Source organism: Channa argus, chromosome 11 (assembly GCF_033026475.1).
Source record: "Channa argus isolate prfri chromosome 11, Channa argus male v1.0, whole genome shotgun sequence".
Classification (NCBI taxonomy): domain Eukaryota; kingdom Metazoa; phylum Chordata; class Actinopteri; order Anabantiformes; family Channidae; genus Channa; species Channa argus.
In genome coordinates, this window is record NC_090207.1 from 23,731,683 (window position 1) to 23,749,995 (window position 18,313).

Sequence of the window (18,313 nt, forward strand, 5' to 3'; positions counted from 1 at the left end):
ATTTTTTAATTTAAATTTTAATATTATTTAATATGATATTATATAATATCATATTATATTCTTAGAAAGATAAATATAAAGAAAATATTTTAGGCCCGTGTACTGGGTAAAAACAGGGCAGTAATATTACTTTCTTTGAGTATGAGACAGTGATTTTCTGTTTATAATATTTCTAAAAGCCAGGGTATGGAAAACTCGAGTTTGCTGAAGATAACTGCAGCATTTTGGTGCTCAGAGGTAGTAAATAGCTAAGTAAATTTAATGAAATGCTTACGAAATGTTTAATTTACTATATAAAACTTACAGTTGTTGTAACTGCACAATGTCTCATTTACAAATAAATTGTAAATCCATAAAACAATAAACTTTAACTAGGAAACTGTTGCCTGACTTTGTTGAACAATCCAATACAGTGGAGCTAAAATGCACCTAGAGCGTGAAGGTGACACAATAAAAGGTACTGGGTTAAAATCAGCTAGATTCAGTAGGCCAGTGGATAGGCCAACCTTCCATTCACATATATTAATAAAAATGATTTCATTACATGTTGATTACAATTTTATTTACAAATAATAATATAGCTTTTAAAAAACATCTTCACCTCGTTTTGTGGCAATACACTTTACAGCATCAGATTTATTTTCAAAGATCTTATAACATGGCTTAAACAGTTTAGCAGTTTAGATAAATACAGTTTTATTTTGTGTCAAATCGTTAAATATACATTATTAGTTTAAATGTGCTATATACATAGAACATATTATTCTTCTGCAGTGTATATTTATCTGAATTACAAATACTAGCCACCAGTGGTCATTCTGATAGTCTTTGTAAACACAGATTTCAGAAGCAAACCTTTCCTTTGATTTTCAAGTTTTATTGAACATATTTGCTCCAAAACATCTGTTGCATGTGAATTATGATTACAAATAAACAGCTTGGCTGGTGGTTTGGCTATTGGTTTGTGTTAACCCTCCAAAATGCACATTATACTGATGTACAGATCAGCTCCAAATAAGGAGAACCCCTAATCTCCGTTTTAGTAATGATATGAACAAATAAGATTACATATAACAAAACAAATCTGGAGTAATTACATTTCTAATAAATTATATAAAGATTTTTAAAAAAGCAACACACATTGATGCAACTTTGAGGACATTTCATATTTAAAACTTGAAATGTTCATTCCATCCAATCTGAAGCTCTCTGAAACGTGCACATATTTACCAAGTTTAGCCTGTTTTGTTTTTTTCTCTTCTACCTTCTTGGCAGTGATGCTCAACTCTTCTCCAAGTGTCAATGGAATCATGGGTGTAATGGATTCTGGCTTCGGTTTAGGGACCAGTGAATTGTCGGTTTCTCTTACTCCTCTTATTGACTGTGCATTAAAAGGATAAAAATTGGCTTTGAAGGCATTCACTTCTTATGTGAGTTGGTGTGCCTTACCAGTATGTTCCACACAGAGTAAAAACCCTTTAAAAGCAATAAAAAGTGAAAGAAGAAGCAGCTGTACAATCAGTGGTACCATATAAATTGAATACTGACACTAATAAAGCGTGAGACTGATACCCACATAAGTATCTCTATTCACAGAAATAACACAGACTGAGGAGTTCAAGTGAGACACTACTCCCACAGTTTGGACAGCTCGGTTCCTGGACTTATTATCCTCATCCACTTCATGTTCCTCGGTTTGAGTATTTTTTCTTTTTTTCATTAACTGTTCCAAGTGATAACACCTATTATAAGTCCAATAATGATAACTGCTGCTACCACTCCAATGCTAATAAACACCACTTTCATCTTCTTGTTCTCCCACCGTTTCTTTTGCTTCAGGTGGTTAGATGTCTTTTCAAATCCTTTGCTCTGGGGAAAAAACACAGACACAAACATCATGTCAAATTGTGGTATCGAGTAATAAACTGCTTTCTAAAGTCTAACAGTCTTGAATAGATGGCAAGGTAGGACAACATTAGCCCAAAGCCTAGAGCCTGCTTAAAAAACAAATGTATTTAAGAGATGTTTCCCTCAGCAGTTTCACTCAATACCTTTATATCAACAATGAATCACATGACTCCTTTAGGATCCTTCAGAACACAATGCTGAGGTGTTCTCAGAGAACTAAAAATAAAACTAACCACTACCACTACAGGATAGAATTTTGAGATAGCATAACCAGGAAAACTGGGAAAACACCTTTCAAGCTTGAGTTTAGGACCTACAGTATAGAGGTTCTCCGTGGTAAGACTGTTGGATAAGACCATAGTTAACTTAAAGCTGCACTGATCTCTCTCGCTATATTTTTTAACAATGTCAAATCAATATCACAGGTCTAAAGAGCAGCGTGGTATCTTTAAAGCAGCTTAAGTTCTGGATCACCTTCACGGTTTTGGTCACTTGGGAGCAGGAGTAAATTGGAGTTGTATATTGACAAATTATCACTATGGACATAAACTTATTACAATGAACAACACAATACTTTAGCATTTATTTGGAGATTTAACCAAGTAAAATGTTGTACCCAGGGAGAGCAACTCATGTAATGCAACAATACTACATACCTTTCTAAATATAGTACCTTAGAGCACAATCAGGATGTAAATTGTACGTTTCTTTCCTCTCCACCTCCACCTAAGATATATTTATAGACTGCAATATAAAATTTCCCAGTGTCAGTCCCTATAGACCTAACTGAAATGTCTGCCCATTGGCTCCAGCCATCCACGTTATCCATCTAACTCAGATACTCAGATCCACATGGTTAAATTAGTGTGGTAGGACAATAAACAGCAATGTTAGTCTACTTTGAACAGCTTTCCTGCTCCCAGCTTTCCCCACCCCCCCCTTACCTTTTCCAGCAGCTCTTCAGCCCTATCCTCCAGGTCATTCAGTTTGTCAGATCTCTCACTAGCCTTGTTCAGGTTGTCCATCATAATCACCTTCACCTCCTCCACCTCCTCCTTGGTCTTCTCCAGGCGACTCTTTCCATTCTCCTGTCCAAGCAATACACACAGAAGACATGGCATGGACTCATTTAGTCATCTGACACTTTTCCTGGAAACCGATGTGATCACAATCTTTTGACTATCTTACACTGAAACAAAGATAAATAATTTTTTGTTGTAAACAACATGTGACAGTTTTTAGTTTCTTGGGAGAAATCCCTAGGCACATGGGATGGGCTGCTTTTTATGTAAACAGAATTAGCTAGCATGGGCTATCAGGAAACCCAAATATGGATTGTGTAGCCCAGAAAGGCATGTAAATGACTTAAAACAAGAACTGCTCATCCTGACTACTAATTAAAAATACAAGGATGTAGTCATAACCTATATGTAACGTTGAAGACCCCATGTTAGCATTTAGATAAGTCTCAGGATAGCCAGCTTTCCCAGTTGGAACTCAGTATGACTGCAGCTATAACTGCTGCAGCTTTTAGGAGTTTATATTTGTTTTGCTAAAAAAAAGTTGAACAGAACTCTACAGGTTATGAATATTATTTAAATGAAGGTTGTTTGCAGGGAGAACTTAATGAAAAGCTATAAATTATTGCATTATGGAAAATGTAGGATCCAGAGGCCTTTAAGATTGGTTCCATATTTCAGACTAATAAGACATCTCTGCCTTAGCTGCTTTGGGTATCAAGTGCCTTCAAGTGTATTTTAAAACAAGGCATTGTACTCATATAAATTAAAGTAAATGCATAAAACTGTAACTTTATAACTAAAATAAAAATGTTATAAAAAATTACCCAGCAGTGAAAGAAATCCAGTGCTTCATGGAAAAGAAAAAAAGCAATTATGAGAAGTGAAACTAGTATAATCAAGCAAGACAGGTTTCCCAGTTTATGACAATTTTATTTTTGCACCTGTTTACAAATACATGTCAACTGCAAAGACACAGCTCCCAAAGCCAAGCAACATAGCAAATACGCAAAAGCCTGTCTAACTACAGATTAATGAAAACCCTGGTGAAGGACAGAGTAGTTTGACCTCGGAGAAATTAATATACTAGGCGCTTTCTCCTTCACCTTAGCACTCCATGACAGGAAGCATGCACCTCAGAAGTTAACAGGATGAGGAAGTCGACAGATAGCAAAAAAACAAGCACACTCTCAGCATCTTGATTTTCTTCATTATTCAATGTTGTTTCCTGTAAAGACTTGCCATCAGAGCCTGTTGTGACAGCAAGCCTGCTTCTTGCTGCTCACTTCTCACGACTCACTGGTGAAAACTCATTCAAAGATGCCTTGTAAAGGTGTCTTATTGTGAGCACACCATTTAGCAGTCGAACAATAGTCTGCTTAACATTCAGCTGTTTAACTTAACACAGGAACTGCTGCCATTCCAATTTCCCTCCTTGCTTCCTTCCTACCCTCCCTCCCTCCTGCCAGTGTGAATATGCTTGGCATTTGAAATTCATGTAAAATCATGTTCCTGCCCGCACTTCATCCAAATTGTACAACAAAAGCAGGTGCTGTTTTGCGACCCAGCAATAACAACCTTGTGTTTTCAATAACAGAGCCCATTCAGGCTTACATGTGTGAAAGTTAGCGAGATGGAACCAATGCTGTTCATGATGCCAAAAATACAGTTCCAATTTCATAACCTGAAATTGCTTAATCAGACATTTAGTAGCATTATATAATTTACAGCTATCTCATCTATCCCTGCCAAACTCACATTGTGTAGTTTCTAAGCATTCGTGAAATTTCGACCTAGCACGCAGTTTTCACAGCATAAAAACACAGTTTGCTTCTCATGTGTTGTATCCATTTTAGGCAGTTCAAATTATTAGGTTTATATACACGTTATAACATTGGGTTAATGACACTCGGCACGACAATGATTTTGCACAAAACGTATGCAGGCTCATAGTGTACAATAAAAAACAAAAAGAGGCTTCCTGTCTTTGGTTTCATTTTCTTGTGCAGTGTGTTAGCCATTATCAAAAGGACTTTAAGCCCGTGCATGGAAATTCACTCACCATGTCTCTCGAGTCTTTCTGCTTTCTGTCGTTGCTGTCACCGGAGTCCACTCAAGTGTAAAAGCAGGAAACTCAGTGGAGAAGCGTCTGCTTTAAAATGTGCGAGTTAAAGACGCCTATGAGAAACGTTGGGCAGTTTTTCCTTTGTCTTTATGCTCTTTGATTTATCCCCTCTGATACTTTCGCTTCTCGCAACCCGCGGTGTCAACTCCTCTCACAGACGGACTGGCTGGTTTTATGAGGCGTTCACTGAGTTCCCGGAAACCGACCACGTGACTCAAGCTAAAACGATCTAATTAATTCAACATTAGTGCGGAGTTTCCATAATTTTCCTATTTGTTATGAAAGGGAAAATCCCCGCATTCTTATCTTTAGATAGTAGAGATGTGACTCCAATCACTTATTATTTTTAAGAATAAGAATAAGTTAAAAAACAATAGAAATATATTTTATATTATATTACTAAAAATATTTTTATATGAGTACTAATAGTGTTTATTCTATTTTTTTTAGTTAATATAACTATTAACATTATTAATTTTTAGAACTGTTGCCAATTTTCGCTTGTATGTTCTAACGTGCATGGATTAAATGAAGCTGCAATTTTGTGTGTGTGTGTGTGTGTGTGTGTGTGTGTGTGTGTTGGATTCATGTCAGGCTGTGAAAAAACATGTGAATGTTTCAAAGAAGGTGAGTCTTTACTTACCCCCTGTACCTTTAGTCACGTGACAAATTCTTTTATCCAGAGTGACTTGCAAGTGAGGGGAGGAGCAGACTGGGATTTAAGGACACTTTAACATGTGGACTGGAGGAGCTGAGGACTGAACTACTGACCCTGCGGTGTCCACCCTCTTCTTTTGCACAGTCTTGAAATACTAGAACATCACATCAGTCTGCTCATTATATGTTACTTTAAAATGCTGCTTTATTACTTTTCAGAAGAAAGATGTACAGATTTGTCACACTGTGATGACATTGAGTTTATTTCTTTTTAGTAAAACTTTTTACTTAGAACCTTTTACTAAGTTAGCATTGGTAAACTTTTGTGTTACTACTACTTCTTTATTCTCTTGTATATTAGAGTAAAAAAGTCTGAGTGATGTCATAAGTTGAATGTTAGTAAAGTTATTCACTTTGCTGTGGACACTGAAGGACTGAAGATGTGCATTGCCAAAGATGCTGGAGCTGGTTTTGTATGAGTGTTTAGTATGCCCAGGCAAACTGGACATTAGTTAGGATATGTATGGCACAATGATAAAACATTCTTTTACATTTGTTTGTGCAAACTCTCATTGATGACTTATACATAAACATGTAATGCAATTTTACTGTGTTATTCATTTATAAATGTCTTTTCATGTTAACTGGTCTTGAAATTACAAGGGCCGTCAGAATGCACCACTAACAATACACAGCATCATTCTTATCTCATTCTTGCAAACACAAAAAACTGGAGGAATGGCATAACAGATATCATTAACATACCTACATTTCTTACTGTTATTTTAAAAGTGGTTATGTCCAACCTTTGCCCTTTTTAAAGTTTTTTTTTAATTACATGTATTTAACATACAGCCAATGCATCTCTGGCAAACCTATGCAGGCTGCAGACTGCTGAAGAACATTGTGCACCCTGTGGCCAAGACGGGCGTTGTCTAAAAAGTTAAAGACGGTGACAGCTGGTCCACCCTTTTGACAAATATGTCTAATATTCATACAGCATAATGTCCCCCTAAGGGACAGTCAGAGTTTCTGTGGTACTTGCATTGACTGTGGTAATGCTTTTGACTTTGCTGCCCTTAATGGTCCTTTCTTTTTTCCTTAAGAATTCTATCATCCAAGTAGTAGCTTATTGTTCTGAGATCTCAAAAATATCCCCTGTTATACCTGCAGGTATAATTTCAAAACAACGGTGCTCTTGTCGTGCAAAGTCCCTGTCATGATGTGTCACTGAGATCAAAGCCTCTTTGCGGGTTTTCGGACGCATGGCCTTTGCACAACAGTTGGTCTTCAGCTACTTACAGTAAAACAGTGTGCTGCAGAATACACTGACTCTTAACCATGATTGCCACTGCCTGTATCACTGTGAGCTTATGATAAGGAGCTGACGGGCATATGACAGCTCAACTGCGTCACTCACATTGTAGTTTGAATTCTTTCCAACAGTCTTCTTTTCATCTGGTGTGAGTTAGTACGCTTTAGAAAACACATTAAGACAGACCTAACCACTGCCTCTGTTTATGGAAATGATCAGAACATAACTAAGAAGATGAGGACATATGAACTTACGTCACAAGAAATTGTTGCATCAAAGGATGCAAAATGAGGAAGAAAACAATTTAAGAGCCATGCATGTTTGAAAGGTCTCAGAACAAGGGAAGCCAATACTTTCCTATATTGAACCTAATGCAATTGGGGAAATCTACAGTATATTTAGCTTATTTGCTACAGAAATTTCACTATACTAGAATCCACCTTTTTACACACCGGCAGCTGCTGTGCAAGACACTTGCCTGACCATCAGGAGCAATTTAGTTAACAGGGACGAGATTTGCAGACTGGTATATTAATGCTCAACTAAAAACTTAATGCTCGGTGTCTCTAAAACAAGAGAGATGGCAATTCATTCAATGAATCAGAGGCCAGGGCTGTCCTGCCAACACAGATAGAGCCCTGATTGTGCTTCTGGAACTTTTTTCCCAGTGTTGCTGATTGTTGAATAGATTTTTGGAGTTCCCCCAGGCTGTCGAGACTATTAGACTATTCTTCTCTCCAGCCTTATGTTTAGGAAACATTTAAATACTGTCCTCTGTTATCTATTAAACTTTTCCTTCACAGCCTCAAAGTAATAAGACAGATGACAATTTTATTTTTATACAACTTTACTTTACACATTTTCCAATTAGGTTTCTTTAACATACCAGGACAATAATTAACCAGCAAATTATTTACTTATTAACTTTTACCCATACAAACATTCCTCAACAACACCAAATCAATTTATGGACTTTACCTCCAGTCTTTTCCTCCCTAAAGTCATTCAGCAGAAGTAGGAAACAGATGAAATGTTTTCAGTTGGTCTTATCTGCTTAGGACTGGTGTTGTGAATCTCCCCATCTCATTGTTGCCATTTCCTCAGTGCAAGTAGTTTGTAGTTCACAAGAAAAACAGTTTAAAACACCCTTTTAGTTATTTACATTTTAACATTTTAAAACCTAAATGTTGTAAAATTAAAACCATCGGGGGCACTGGATTTTCCAGATCTAATCAATTACTACAATGCTGCCTTTATTCACCTGTTTCAGATGGTACGATTCTCACAATGAAATGGCCATTGTCCTGTCTTTTCCTTATTCACAGTAAAGTAGGTACCTGCTAGCTGGGTACTAGCTTCTCTCCATTGGTTTTCCATTAAATTTAGAATAGAATTTAAAACGCTGCTTCTTACATATAAAGCTCTGAATGGTCAGGCTCCATCATATATAGAAGTCATCATAGTTCCATATCATCCATATCTTTTTGTTGCTCTTTTCTTTTCTCTCTTCACTTTCCACTCACCCCAACCGGTAAATTAGGCAGATGGCCGCCCACCCTGAGCCTGGTTCTGCTGGAGGTTTCTTCCGTTAAAGGAAGAAGAAGAGTTTTTCCTCTCCACTGTTGCCTAGGGCTTGCTCCAGGGGTATTTGTTGGGTTCTCTCTAAACAACTTAATAATCATAAAAGTGCCCTGAGATGACTTTGTTGTGAATTGGCGCTGTATAAATAAAGTTGAATTGAATTGAATTGCTCCACATACTAGTGAACTCACTCAGTCATGATCTCACACACACACACACACACACACACGCACACATTTTTGAATAGTATCGCATTGTACCCATCTACATTGCTGCATACCACATGATACAGTACGGTTTTGTACAACATTACAGCATAATGTATCACCACAACATGGAGAACAGAGTATTAGATTTTCCCAAGTGTTACAGCACATGAGACTTTTGTGAAGTCAGAGCTGGCAGGGACAAAGATCTGCCAACAAATACCAATTCTGGGAAAAGCTTCACAACCACAAAACCCATATTGATGATGCTGACCACCCTCCCGTCACCCTTTTGTTTAGCAGTGGTTCATGATGGCAGACTTGCATCTGCACCGCTACAACAGTCTGAGTCCCATCAGTGACAAATGAGTTGCAGTGCAGTTTTTTTGTTCTTTGTCTAAAAAGCTGTTGTTTCAGAAATCACGCCTTTTGTCACGAGGACAAAACTTTAACACTTTAGTCACTTGTTGACAAAACACAGATGTCATTCAGAGAGTCACTATTGTTGAGCCAACAGCAGAGGTAAGCCGATTATAGTCTGTTCAGTCAGATGTGTTTTTTCGTAAATGTTGTAGCATAGTCCATTTTACTTTCTTCATTCTTTAAATTACTCAGACTCAAATGACCCACTTTCGTTTCATTGTTTGCAAAATTAAAATTGCTTTCCTGTGATGTCATTGCAGCATTTCAAATAGTCTGCAAACATGTTGCTTTTTTGCTACTTTAAAATTCTGTTTGCATGACTAAAACCTGTGATTCAACTGAATAGAAATTAAAAGTGAGAGAATGTGTCAGCTGCCCTGTATCCCTTCACCAATGACTTGACCAACAAAGCTAAGCTCTGGGAAATCCCTTTTATTTTCACATCTGAGAGCTATATGTCTCATCATCTCCATCTGGTGTCAATTCCACAAACAACAAAAGTAAACACTGTGCTTTTCCAGTAAAGCTGCGTGATGTTCGTTTTTATTAAACAGTTAAAAAATGTGGAAATGTCTCCAGTACAGTGACAGACTTGACAGTGACAGGCTATGGCTGGTGATCAAGGCCTCACACAGCACGGATCAGCTCAGTGTGTAAAAGAGCAACAGGATCAATATTACTGTGCCCACAAATTATTACTGTGCTCTCTGTGAACACCCGCATTCAGTTATAAAGAAATCAAAGGTTTATTACAAAAGAACAGCATCTGAATAACAAATTCTTTCACTGACAAACTGGTTAAAGGCTGTATACATCAACGGTGACTATATGATGAGACACATAAGATCTTCAGACTATTCTAAATAATAACTATGGCTATATGGGCTTAAAGACTGACATGGGCCAAGCTGGGGGCATCATCAAGGGGGCTGTAAGTGATCCGTCTCTGCTGGTTGGCTGGAACAACCCTGTTCCAAAAGTTCCAAAGCCACAAATTTAAATGGGGAAATCTATACCTGGTTTTGTTATTCAGCTCTTCAGTGCCCTCTAAATCGTGCGTAACTTGTTTTACCCAAGTTTAATTAATTTTAATTGTGTACTATTGACATTTGTACGTTTGTACTCCCATCCCATTAATTATCCAATTAATTAATTAAAGAGGAAATTCGAACAGTGCAAACATTTTACATCCAGTAAACAACCTCAAGATGTTAATCTATACAACAACATTTTGAGTCACAATGCATAAGGCCACATGCATGTTAAGTGTTTAGAAAATGTAGGTAATAAACGTGTGAAACGAATGGAAATGTATTAACACACTTACAAGAGAACACTTCTGATTAAACACATCTTGGATAAAATCAGATGATCAGATGATGAATTGTCCCATTCTTATTCCAGTTGAGTTAAAAGATTATTTTTCAACACTTTTAGATTAAATTTAACCTACAACTCTTATCTCATGGTCTGGATATGCACTCTGCTGCAGCTGGATCACCTTTACTGCCCATATGTATATTTTCCATCTCCCCGGAAACCTTGCTTAAGTATTCATCTCCCCTTCCTAATAACTCCTATTAACTATTGCTTAGCAACGACCTGTTCTGTGTAGTTTTCTATCTTATTTGTCCCATTTTAGGTTAACATTACTTCCTTCCAAGTCCTCACAACATTATCTGAACTCCTAATGATGTAAAACTCTTCCGGGGGATGTTGTGATTGCTGTGTGAATTTTAATCAGGAACCGAGACTAACAACAAGAAGTCAGACAGGTTTCCCCAGATTATGTTAACAGAAATCTGAGAAAAGAGGCAACACCCGAGGGTAATTAAACGAAACAACAATGTATGTAACACAGAACAAGTACAGTCTCTTGGTGTGATTTGTACTAGTTGTAGTTATAGGAACACTGTATTCGAAGCATGCAACACAGTTCAGTCAGAGTAGGTTATAATTTTAAACACAAATTCTGTTAGCAGCCCTAAAAGCCAAAATATGTTTTGCATCACTTGTGAGAACATCAGAAACTGGTTTCCTCAGAGCAGACGTTCTAATCTTTTATTTTTTTGCTTAATATCTGAAGCCACTGCTGATATGACCCTTGTCTTGGGTCATATATGGTTTGGTTTAAGTGGTCTAAATTTGAAATGTACCAATACATTATAAGATGCTTTCACAGACTGACTTTATTTGTGCTGTTGCTTAGTTGTGTATCTACTCTGGGGGAGAGTGGGGTAATATGTGTGTGCTTATAACAAAGGTGAGTTTTCAAGAAACCAGGAGAATTGAAAAGTGCAATTTTATGGTTCAATTAACCCCACAGTAATGGGTAAATACTTTTTATAGGAAAATTGCCTCTCGTGGGAAACCCAGGTTAAGCTTTAGCTAAGTAAATGAAAAAATGTATAAAATTTGTTCTATTTTACCTGACATGGTAACAATGTACACAAAAAACAGTATTTTGTTGGTAAGGTAAAGAAAATCTTTGTTACTTCTGCCATGTGTTTCTCTTCTTCATAGCAAGTTAGAAATGATGGGTGCTTCCTAAATGTATGGTCATATGACAAAACATGTACACAGTTGCCCAGCTAGAGGGTGTAGACCAGCTGACCCACTGGCTGCCACCTGCCTTTTGTCTGCAAGCAAGCAGGAGATGAGCTGGACTCTTATGGCAGTTCAACAAACAGCAAATGAAGAGAAGCCATTGCAAGTAAATTCTATTTATTACAGATTCAGACAATTAAAATAGTTTATTAACACCAACCATCAAAATAAGACCACTGGGAAACCAGCTAATAAAAATCTTACTTACAGGCCAGCGGGTACTGGTAGATGTTTTACAGTATTCAAATCAAAAACATTGGGGAAAAAAAGCCTTTAACAGACCTGCTGTAACTGAAGCCTGCAAGAACAGAATGTAGCCTAATGCATCAATCAGGAAGTTATCAGCCTGTTGGGCATTTAAATTAGAACTACTGCACTCAGGTACATGTTAAATAAACCCAATAGTAATTTAGTTCCAAGACAGCCTTACATGATTTTTTACTTTAAGAAAATCATCATGTCTTCATGACAAATCCCTCTGGATGATCCGTTTGTACAGCAAACACATACTACTTTTATTAGTTCTTTTTGATTAAAAAAAAAGAAAGAACACAAATCTTTAAGCGTTAAATAAATACCCGCTAAAGAACAGATACATGTAGTAACACATTGGTCCAAGAGTGTGGCAGATACACATATAGGCGAGAACGGGCTGAATATACATAGTTCATCATAATTTTAATTTTGACCTCTCTGAAGCAAAACTAGTGATGTAACAGAAGGGTTAATAGACACGTGAGATCGTTGTTTCACATGTGCATTTTGAAACATGCACACTATGCTTTGGAATATTCATTTCAGGCTGTAATGTGGGACTGTGTGGGCCTGTTGGATGACATGGGCCCAGCAGGTGGTGCTACAGGATCTGTGATTCATCTCTCCCAGCTGATTGGCTTGTGAAGACTGATCCTGATCTCTGTAGAGAATAAAAAGCTGTAACAGCTGACCCTGGTGGGCTGCTGGTAAATTAAGTAACAAAGCCTGTGAGGGACATAAATCAGCATATCGGCTAAACAAAGCTGCTGATACTGCACAGCATTATCTGCACAAATCTACAATTCTGTGTTAAATTCCATTTTAGAAAAGGCTGCGCATTTCTGCCTCACATAACTGTAAATGGCGTGCTGCTTTTCTGAGGTCCCGTCGTTACTTTCAAAGCACAAATAACAAATTTAAAGGTTAATTTCTCTGTTCTGCTGATCATTTGAATCGCACCAAGACAAACAGATGTTATTTGTGCATTGAAACAGCTGTTTAATTATGTGCACTATGTACATGCTGCCTCAAACACCAATTAAGGAGATAAAGAACCAAAGCAGTACTAATAAACCCTTTTTTTTATATTGCTTGAAAACGAGGAAAATGGAAGCACTTTTAAAGGGACTAAGGCCACATATGGTAACATACATATACAATACATAATTCAGCTTTTCACTAAATATATAAGACCTAAAAATTAGTTCTGTGGTTGGTGCAATTAAGCCAGAGGTCTTTTAGACACTGCATTTATCATTTTTAAAAACTACAGAAACTTTCCCTATAAAGATGTACATAGGTGAGTTACAACACTCAAGATAAGGAATACATGATGATTATTTCCATCTACAAATTAGAAGTAACCTCCTCGTTGTGACAATGAAACAACAGGGAAAAACATTCAAGTGAGCCGATGGTGGTGGTTATACGAAGAGCCCTTTAGGAACAGTGTTTTTCTGTGGTCAGACCTTGTTATTTTATTTCATTTGTCACATTCAAGACTGGTTAGGGTGCAATTGTGCCTGACAATTTAAAAAAAACCTTTGTATCCTTAAAGTTCCTTAAACCAAAGCATAAAGTCTGTGAAATCCAATAGAAGCTCCCCAGAAGAAACTAACTCAGAAAAAGTTAAGGTTTTGCAACACAGCTGATTAGCTTTAGTCTATATATTACTGTATATACTGTGCAATAGGAATATGTTGGTTTCCGATTTGATTCTATGTACATATGTGCGTCTGTTTATGGCTTAGAGGAGGGAGGGACTACAGGGGGCGGGGAGGAACTGACAGGGATAACTCCGGTGGCCAGCAGAATGATGATCAGGACGACGATGAGGACGATCACTATGATGACCACGATCAGCTTGACGTTCTTCCACCAATAGGAACGAGCTACTTTCTGAGACGTCTGTTTGAAGTGCTGAGCCTAAACAGGGAGAGGGGCAGAGGTGGTGTTAGCATCAAGAATGTCACTTATATCAAGTAGGCTCATTCACTTTCTTTTCACCTCCCTGTCAAAATAACATGTTTTTTTGCTTTTTAAAAATGTATTAACAATTTTACACAAAATTAAAAAAAAAATCTATAATAAAATATTATTCAGTGAGCTTTGGTTAACTGAAAGTTAACTCACTTTTTCTTTTTCTAAATTTCATAATTGTTTTGTTGTTTTAATGCAAAAAATATACTAAGTTCTCAAACACACACACACACAAAATCAACATCAAAGGGAAAGAAGAAAAAAAAACTTCTTTGGTTTGACTGACCCCTGCCTGCAGGTCCTCTGACTTGCCCATGAGATCGTCCAGTCTCTCTCCTCGGGCCAAGATCCGGTCTACATTCTGTGTCATAATGTTTTTCACTCCATCTACCTGATCCTTCAGAGTCTGTACTTTGTCCTGTGGCTCCGGTGCTGCGGCCATTCCACCCCGCTCCTGGGATTGGAAACAAAAGCACGTTGTAAGACATTCAAACTTCATTTTAATGCACCTATTAAACTGAAGTCTTTGTCAGGTCCTTTTTTTTACTTTGTATATAATATCTGGATCACAAAATCACAACAGATTAAGGTCTAAGTGATTGGCCTGTACATGTTTTCTGTGGCCAAACTATTCTAGGCTATGTTTCCGTTACTCATTCTAACCGAAAAATCGATAAAATAACAGAAACATTACAAAATGACTATCAACCTCAATCCACACCTCTTCAAAAACAAAAATGGAGTTTTATTATGACTGTGTGTTATTATTGTGAATGAAACTATATGCACTGTAAGGCAGATATGGACCAAATCCAAACTGAATATTTCTCCATGAGTGTCTTCTGTTGCATGAGGTAAATGGAAGCCAAGAGAACATTAGAGGAATTTACAGTACTGTCGATGTTGGAATCTGAGTAGAGAAAAGAGCAGCAACATTAGATGCCTTAGCTGGACAAGCTCTGCAACTTTCCAATACTGTTGTAGTGATCCAACACTGCTGCTGACATTGATTTGTGCCTCCGGAATTGCTAAATCTTACCTTGCAGAATGGTCATTGATGGCTTGAGTTAGTTGAGTTAGCTGAGTTAGTTTAGCTAATGGTACCCAACCACCACTACTATTACTACTACCAACAGATGAACTCCTGTTTGATCCTAGCACAAAAAATCTTCTTTAATGCTGGATATTGCCTGACCTATGCATGTATTGTTGGTTGGATGCATCTTTCTGGTGCCACCACGATCTAAAAATCATTCTGGTGGTAGCTTAGAAGGACCTTTCAGTCCCTCAGGCCCGACTGGTTTCACATCTCGGGGAACGCCTGCTATAGTTGGTCTACATTCAACAGAAAGATAAGCTGTGATCTCACAGTCATAGGTGTCATTTTAGAGCAGAAATGCTTTATACATTTTTGTGTGTGTGTGCGCGGTGTGAGTCTCATAAGTGTATTTACAGTAACTTAAAAGCCTTACGAGCCAGCAGGAGACTGTAAACTAAACTGTCTCTAGGAAACAAAGGAGGTTTTTCCACGCGTCACGTGCTGTCTACCTTCTCTCCAGTTGTTCCCTCCTGTCTTTAGTGAAGCCTGCTTTGGTAAACACTGCTATTGGTCATGTATAATTCATGTTGTCGTTAGTGTTTCACTTGACATAGTTTTGTTCCTTATCTCCACATTACATCACACATTTCAACATTCGAGTCAGATCCCTTTGCTGTGCATCCTGTTTAACTCTGCTTTTATTCGCCTGCCATATAAGCCAGGTTGGTTTTCCTTTTCCTGTGCCAGTGCTGGCAGTTCAGGGAACCACACTGAATGGCTGACAACTATCGAGTATCAACTTTCACAGAAAGAAGGAGGCAGAAACATGCCCTGTGCAGGATGTTCATGCACTGACGGCTACAAATAATTATGCTTTTCAACTATGTGAGCTGTTGTAAGACTTGTTGAGGGTTCACCCCAAAACGTCTGTGAGACAGAAACTGACTCCAATAAAACTCGACAGCTCAAAAGCCTGGAAAAGAAAACACCTGTAAGACACATTCAGCTAATGGATAAGGAATAAGTATGACACATTAAGAAGTGCTTTCTAAAATGTGAATGAGATAAATCTAATATTTCCTGTTAAAGTGTTTGACTGCAGCTGTAAATGCAAAGCACACGAAATCCTGGTTGCTCAAACACTAATCTAGTCAAATGCATAATGAGCCTTATCTGTGAGTGCACATGACAAGGTTTGAAAGATCTGAATACTACATGCAGACACTGACGTTTTTTAATGTTAAATAAATACTGACCCACAGTAAAAGTGCCTAATAATGCTGCATAAGACAGGACCACACTGTTTGTGGGTTTAGTTCTTGCCATCAGTCCAGCTGAGTTAAACACAGCAGACTGAAATTCAAAGCTTTCCCTGACCCTTCAAAAAGAAGGAAGGCAATGTCAAAAACCCACAGAAGCCACGGTTATTAACTGTTTAGCAGAGGAAGCTACAGTTTCATACCGATAGTCTATGCAACCAGAAAACGGACTTTAACATCTAGAACTGAAAATACTAAAACAAAGTCTCAGCTTTAAAACATTTGCACTGACACTACTTCTGTAAATATAGATAACATGGCTAATCTCATTTACTTTTTATATTTATGTATTCTTTTGTGTTTCTTAATGACATTCCAGAAGTTAGTGTTGTTATCCGAGAGGATTTTATTTATTTTTTAACATTGACGAAATCAGACGTGATAAAACATAGATTTCACATTTGTGCCAGTCGCAAAACATGAATACTACTAGGATTAACCAGCAGTTCATTAGATTTACTTTTTTATTCAAAGCTTGTATTTTTTATATTTGTGTTTAAGGATTTTGTGCAGCTTTTCTGTACTAATACTTTACTTCAGTGCCAACACGAAACTTTTTTTTTTTTCATACAACTGCTTTAATGTGATTGATGAAATTTTTAGTTTAGGTTTTGTTTTCAATGCTACATTTTATTTTCAATACCAAACATTAAAGTTACATTAATAATAAGTGATCTGTGCTTAGTATCGGACTTAAGGGAAATCACAGAACTGTGGGAAGAGAAATAATGAGTTAAGACTTTGAATTCAGGTTTCTATCATCTCACCTTTGCATGTTGTTGTTATTCTATTCATTTTCTGTTTACATTATGAATCACTCGTGTCCTTAATGAGACTTTTTGAATAAACTCGAACTTCCTCAAGGGCTGAGGTGATCCAGAAATGATCTACCACGTTTCTAATTTAAAACATTGGGTGCACAGTGATGCTGTGGTGGGGTTTTATCCCAAAGTGAGTTGGCTGGCTTCTTTCAGTGGAATGTGGCTTCATGCCCCAGACTCAAACGACAGTAAAGGAGACAGCTTTAGGAACTATATGACAGTCAGGTACTCAATGCAATACGTGTTTATATGAAAGCTTTCATGTGAGATGGTTTGCTTAGCTTAAGTGGAAAATTGTTGGCATGACTCAGAAAAAAAAACAAGGTTTCCACCTTAAGTGGACTACAGGTTCCAGCAGTGCCGAATGAGCGTTAGGCCATTTGATGTAGGCTAACGTTAACGCTAACCTTTACTTTTAGGGGACTTTTGCTCTCCAACCAAAAGTTACATTCATGTGTCGACTTCTTCCCGTGGTTTTCAGAGATGCTGCAATACTTTTAAGTCGACTGTAACTTCTTCTATGTGGAAATACACCAGTTGCTCGTCGGCTCGTCTGACGTTCAGCGCAGTGAGGTCGGAGCGACTTTCTGAACAATAAAAACACAAGCTTCAGCTATTAGCACCTACCGGATCGGTGTCCATGATGGTGCAAACAGTGTCCTCTGGGCGTAGGCTAAACGAATCAACTCACTTTTGAGTTGACGTTATTATTTAAAACCTTCTAAAACTTTTCTTTCTAAGACCTGAGAGTCCGACGTTCCACCGAAGCAAAAATGTTTCCTGTCTGTTCAACTTCCTGGTTGTGTTTATCCGGCAATCTGAATTCTATCGCTTCGCTTCACTTTAACATAAAACGGACACAACTTCCGGATTTTTCTCTTTGTAAATAAAGCACTTGTAAAGCTCCTTTTCTTGAGGAACGTTGTGTTCAGTTGTAAGTGCAATTGCACAAAAGCCTGTAAAAGTATTACCGAGAACGTTTGCATAGAAATACTTTCTACTTAATACAAGAGCAAACACTTGAGTCTAAGACAGTTATTATTATTTCAGTGTATTTT

General features: G+C 37.5%; 2 protein-coding genes across 2 annotated transcripts; both read right to left on the reverse strand.

Annotated features, from left to right (window-relative positions):
* Nucleotides 1-545: 545 nt before the first annotated feature.
* Nucleotides 546-5,225, reverse strand: vamp5 (vesicle-associated membrane protein 5). The gene is made up of 3 exons (XM_067522002.1): nucleotides 4,990-5,225; nucleotides 2,853-2,996; nucleotides 546-1,869 (listed from the first exon to the last, which is right to left on the reverse strand). The coding sequence occupies exons 1-3, from the start codon at nucleotides 4,990-4,992 to the stop codon at nucleotides 1,720-1,722; spliced, it is 297 nt and encodes a 98-aa protein (XP_067378103.1). The 5' UTR covers nucleotides 4,993-5,225; the 3' UTR covers nucleotides 546-1,719.
* A 6,716-nt stretch (nucleotides 5,226-11,941) lies between these two features.
* vamp8 (vesicle-associated membrane protein 8 (endobrevin)) lies at nucleotides 11,942-18,073 on the reverse strand. The gene is made up of 3 exons (XM_067521702.1): nucleotides 17,883-18,073; nucleotides 14,363-14,530; nucleotides 11,942-14,022 (listed from the first exon to the last, which is right to left on the reverse strand). The coding sequence occupies exons 1-3, from the start codon at nucleotides 17,895-17,897 to the stop codon at nucleotides 13,837-13,839; spliced, it is 369 nt and encodes a 122-aa protein (XP_067377803.1). The 5' UTR covers nucleotides 17,898-18,073; the 3' UTR covers nucleotides 11,942-13,836.
* Between the last annotated feature and the right edge of the window lie 240 nt (nucleotides 18,074-18,313).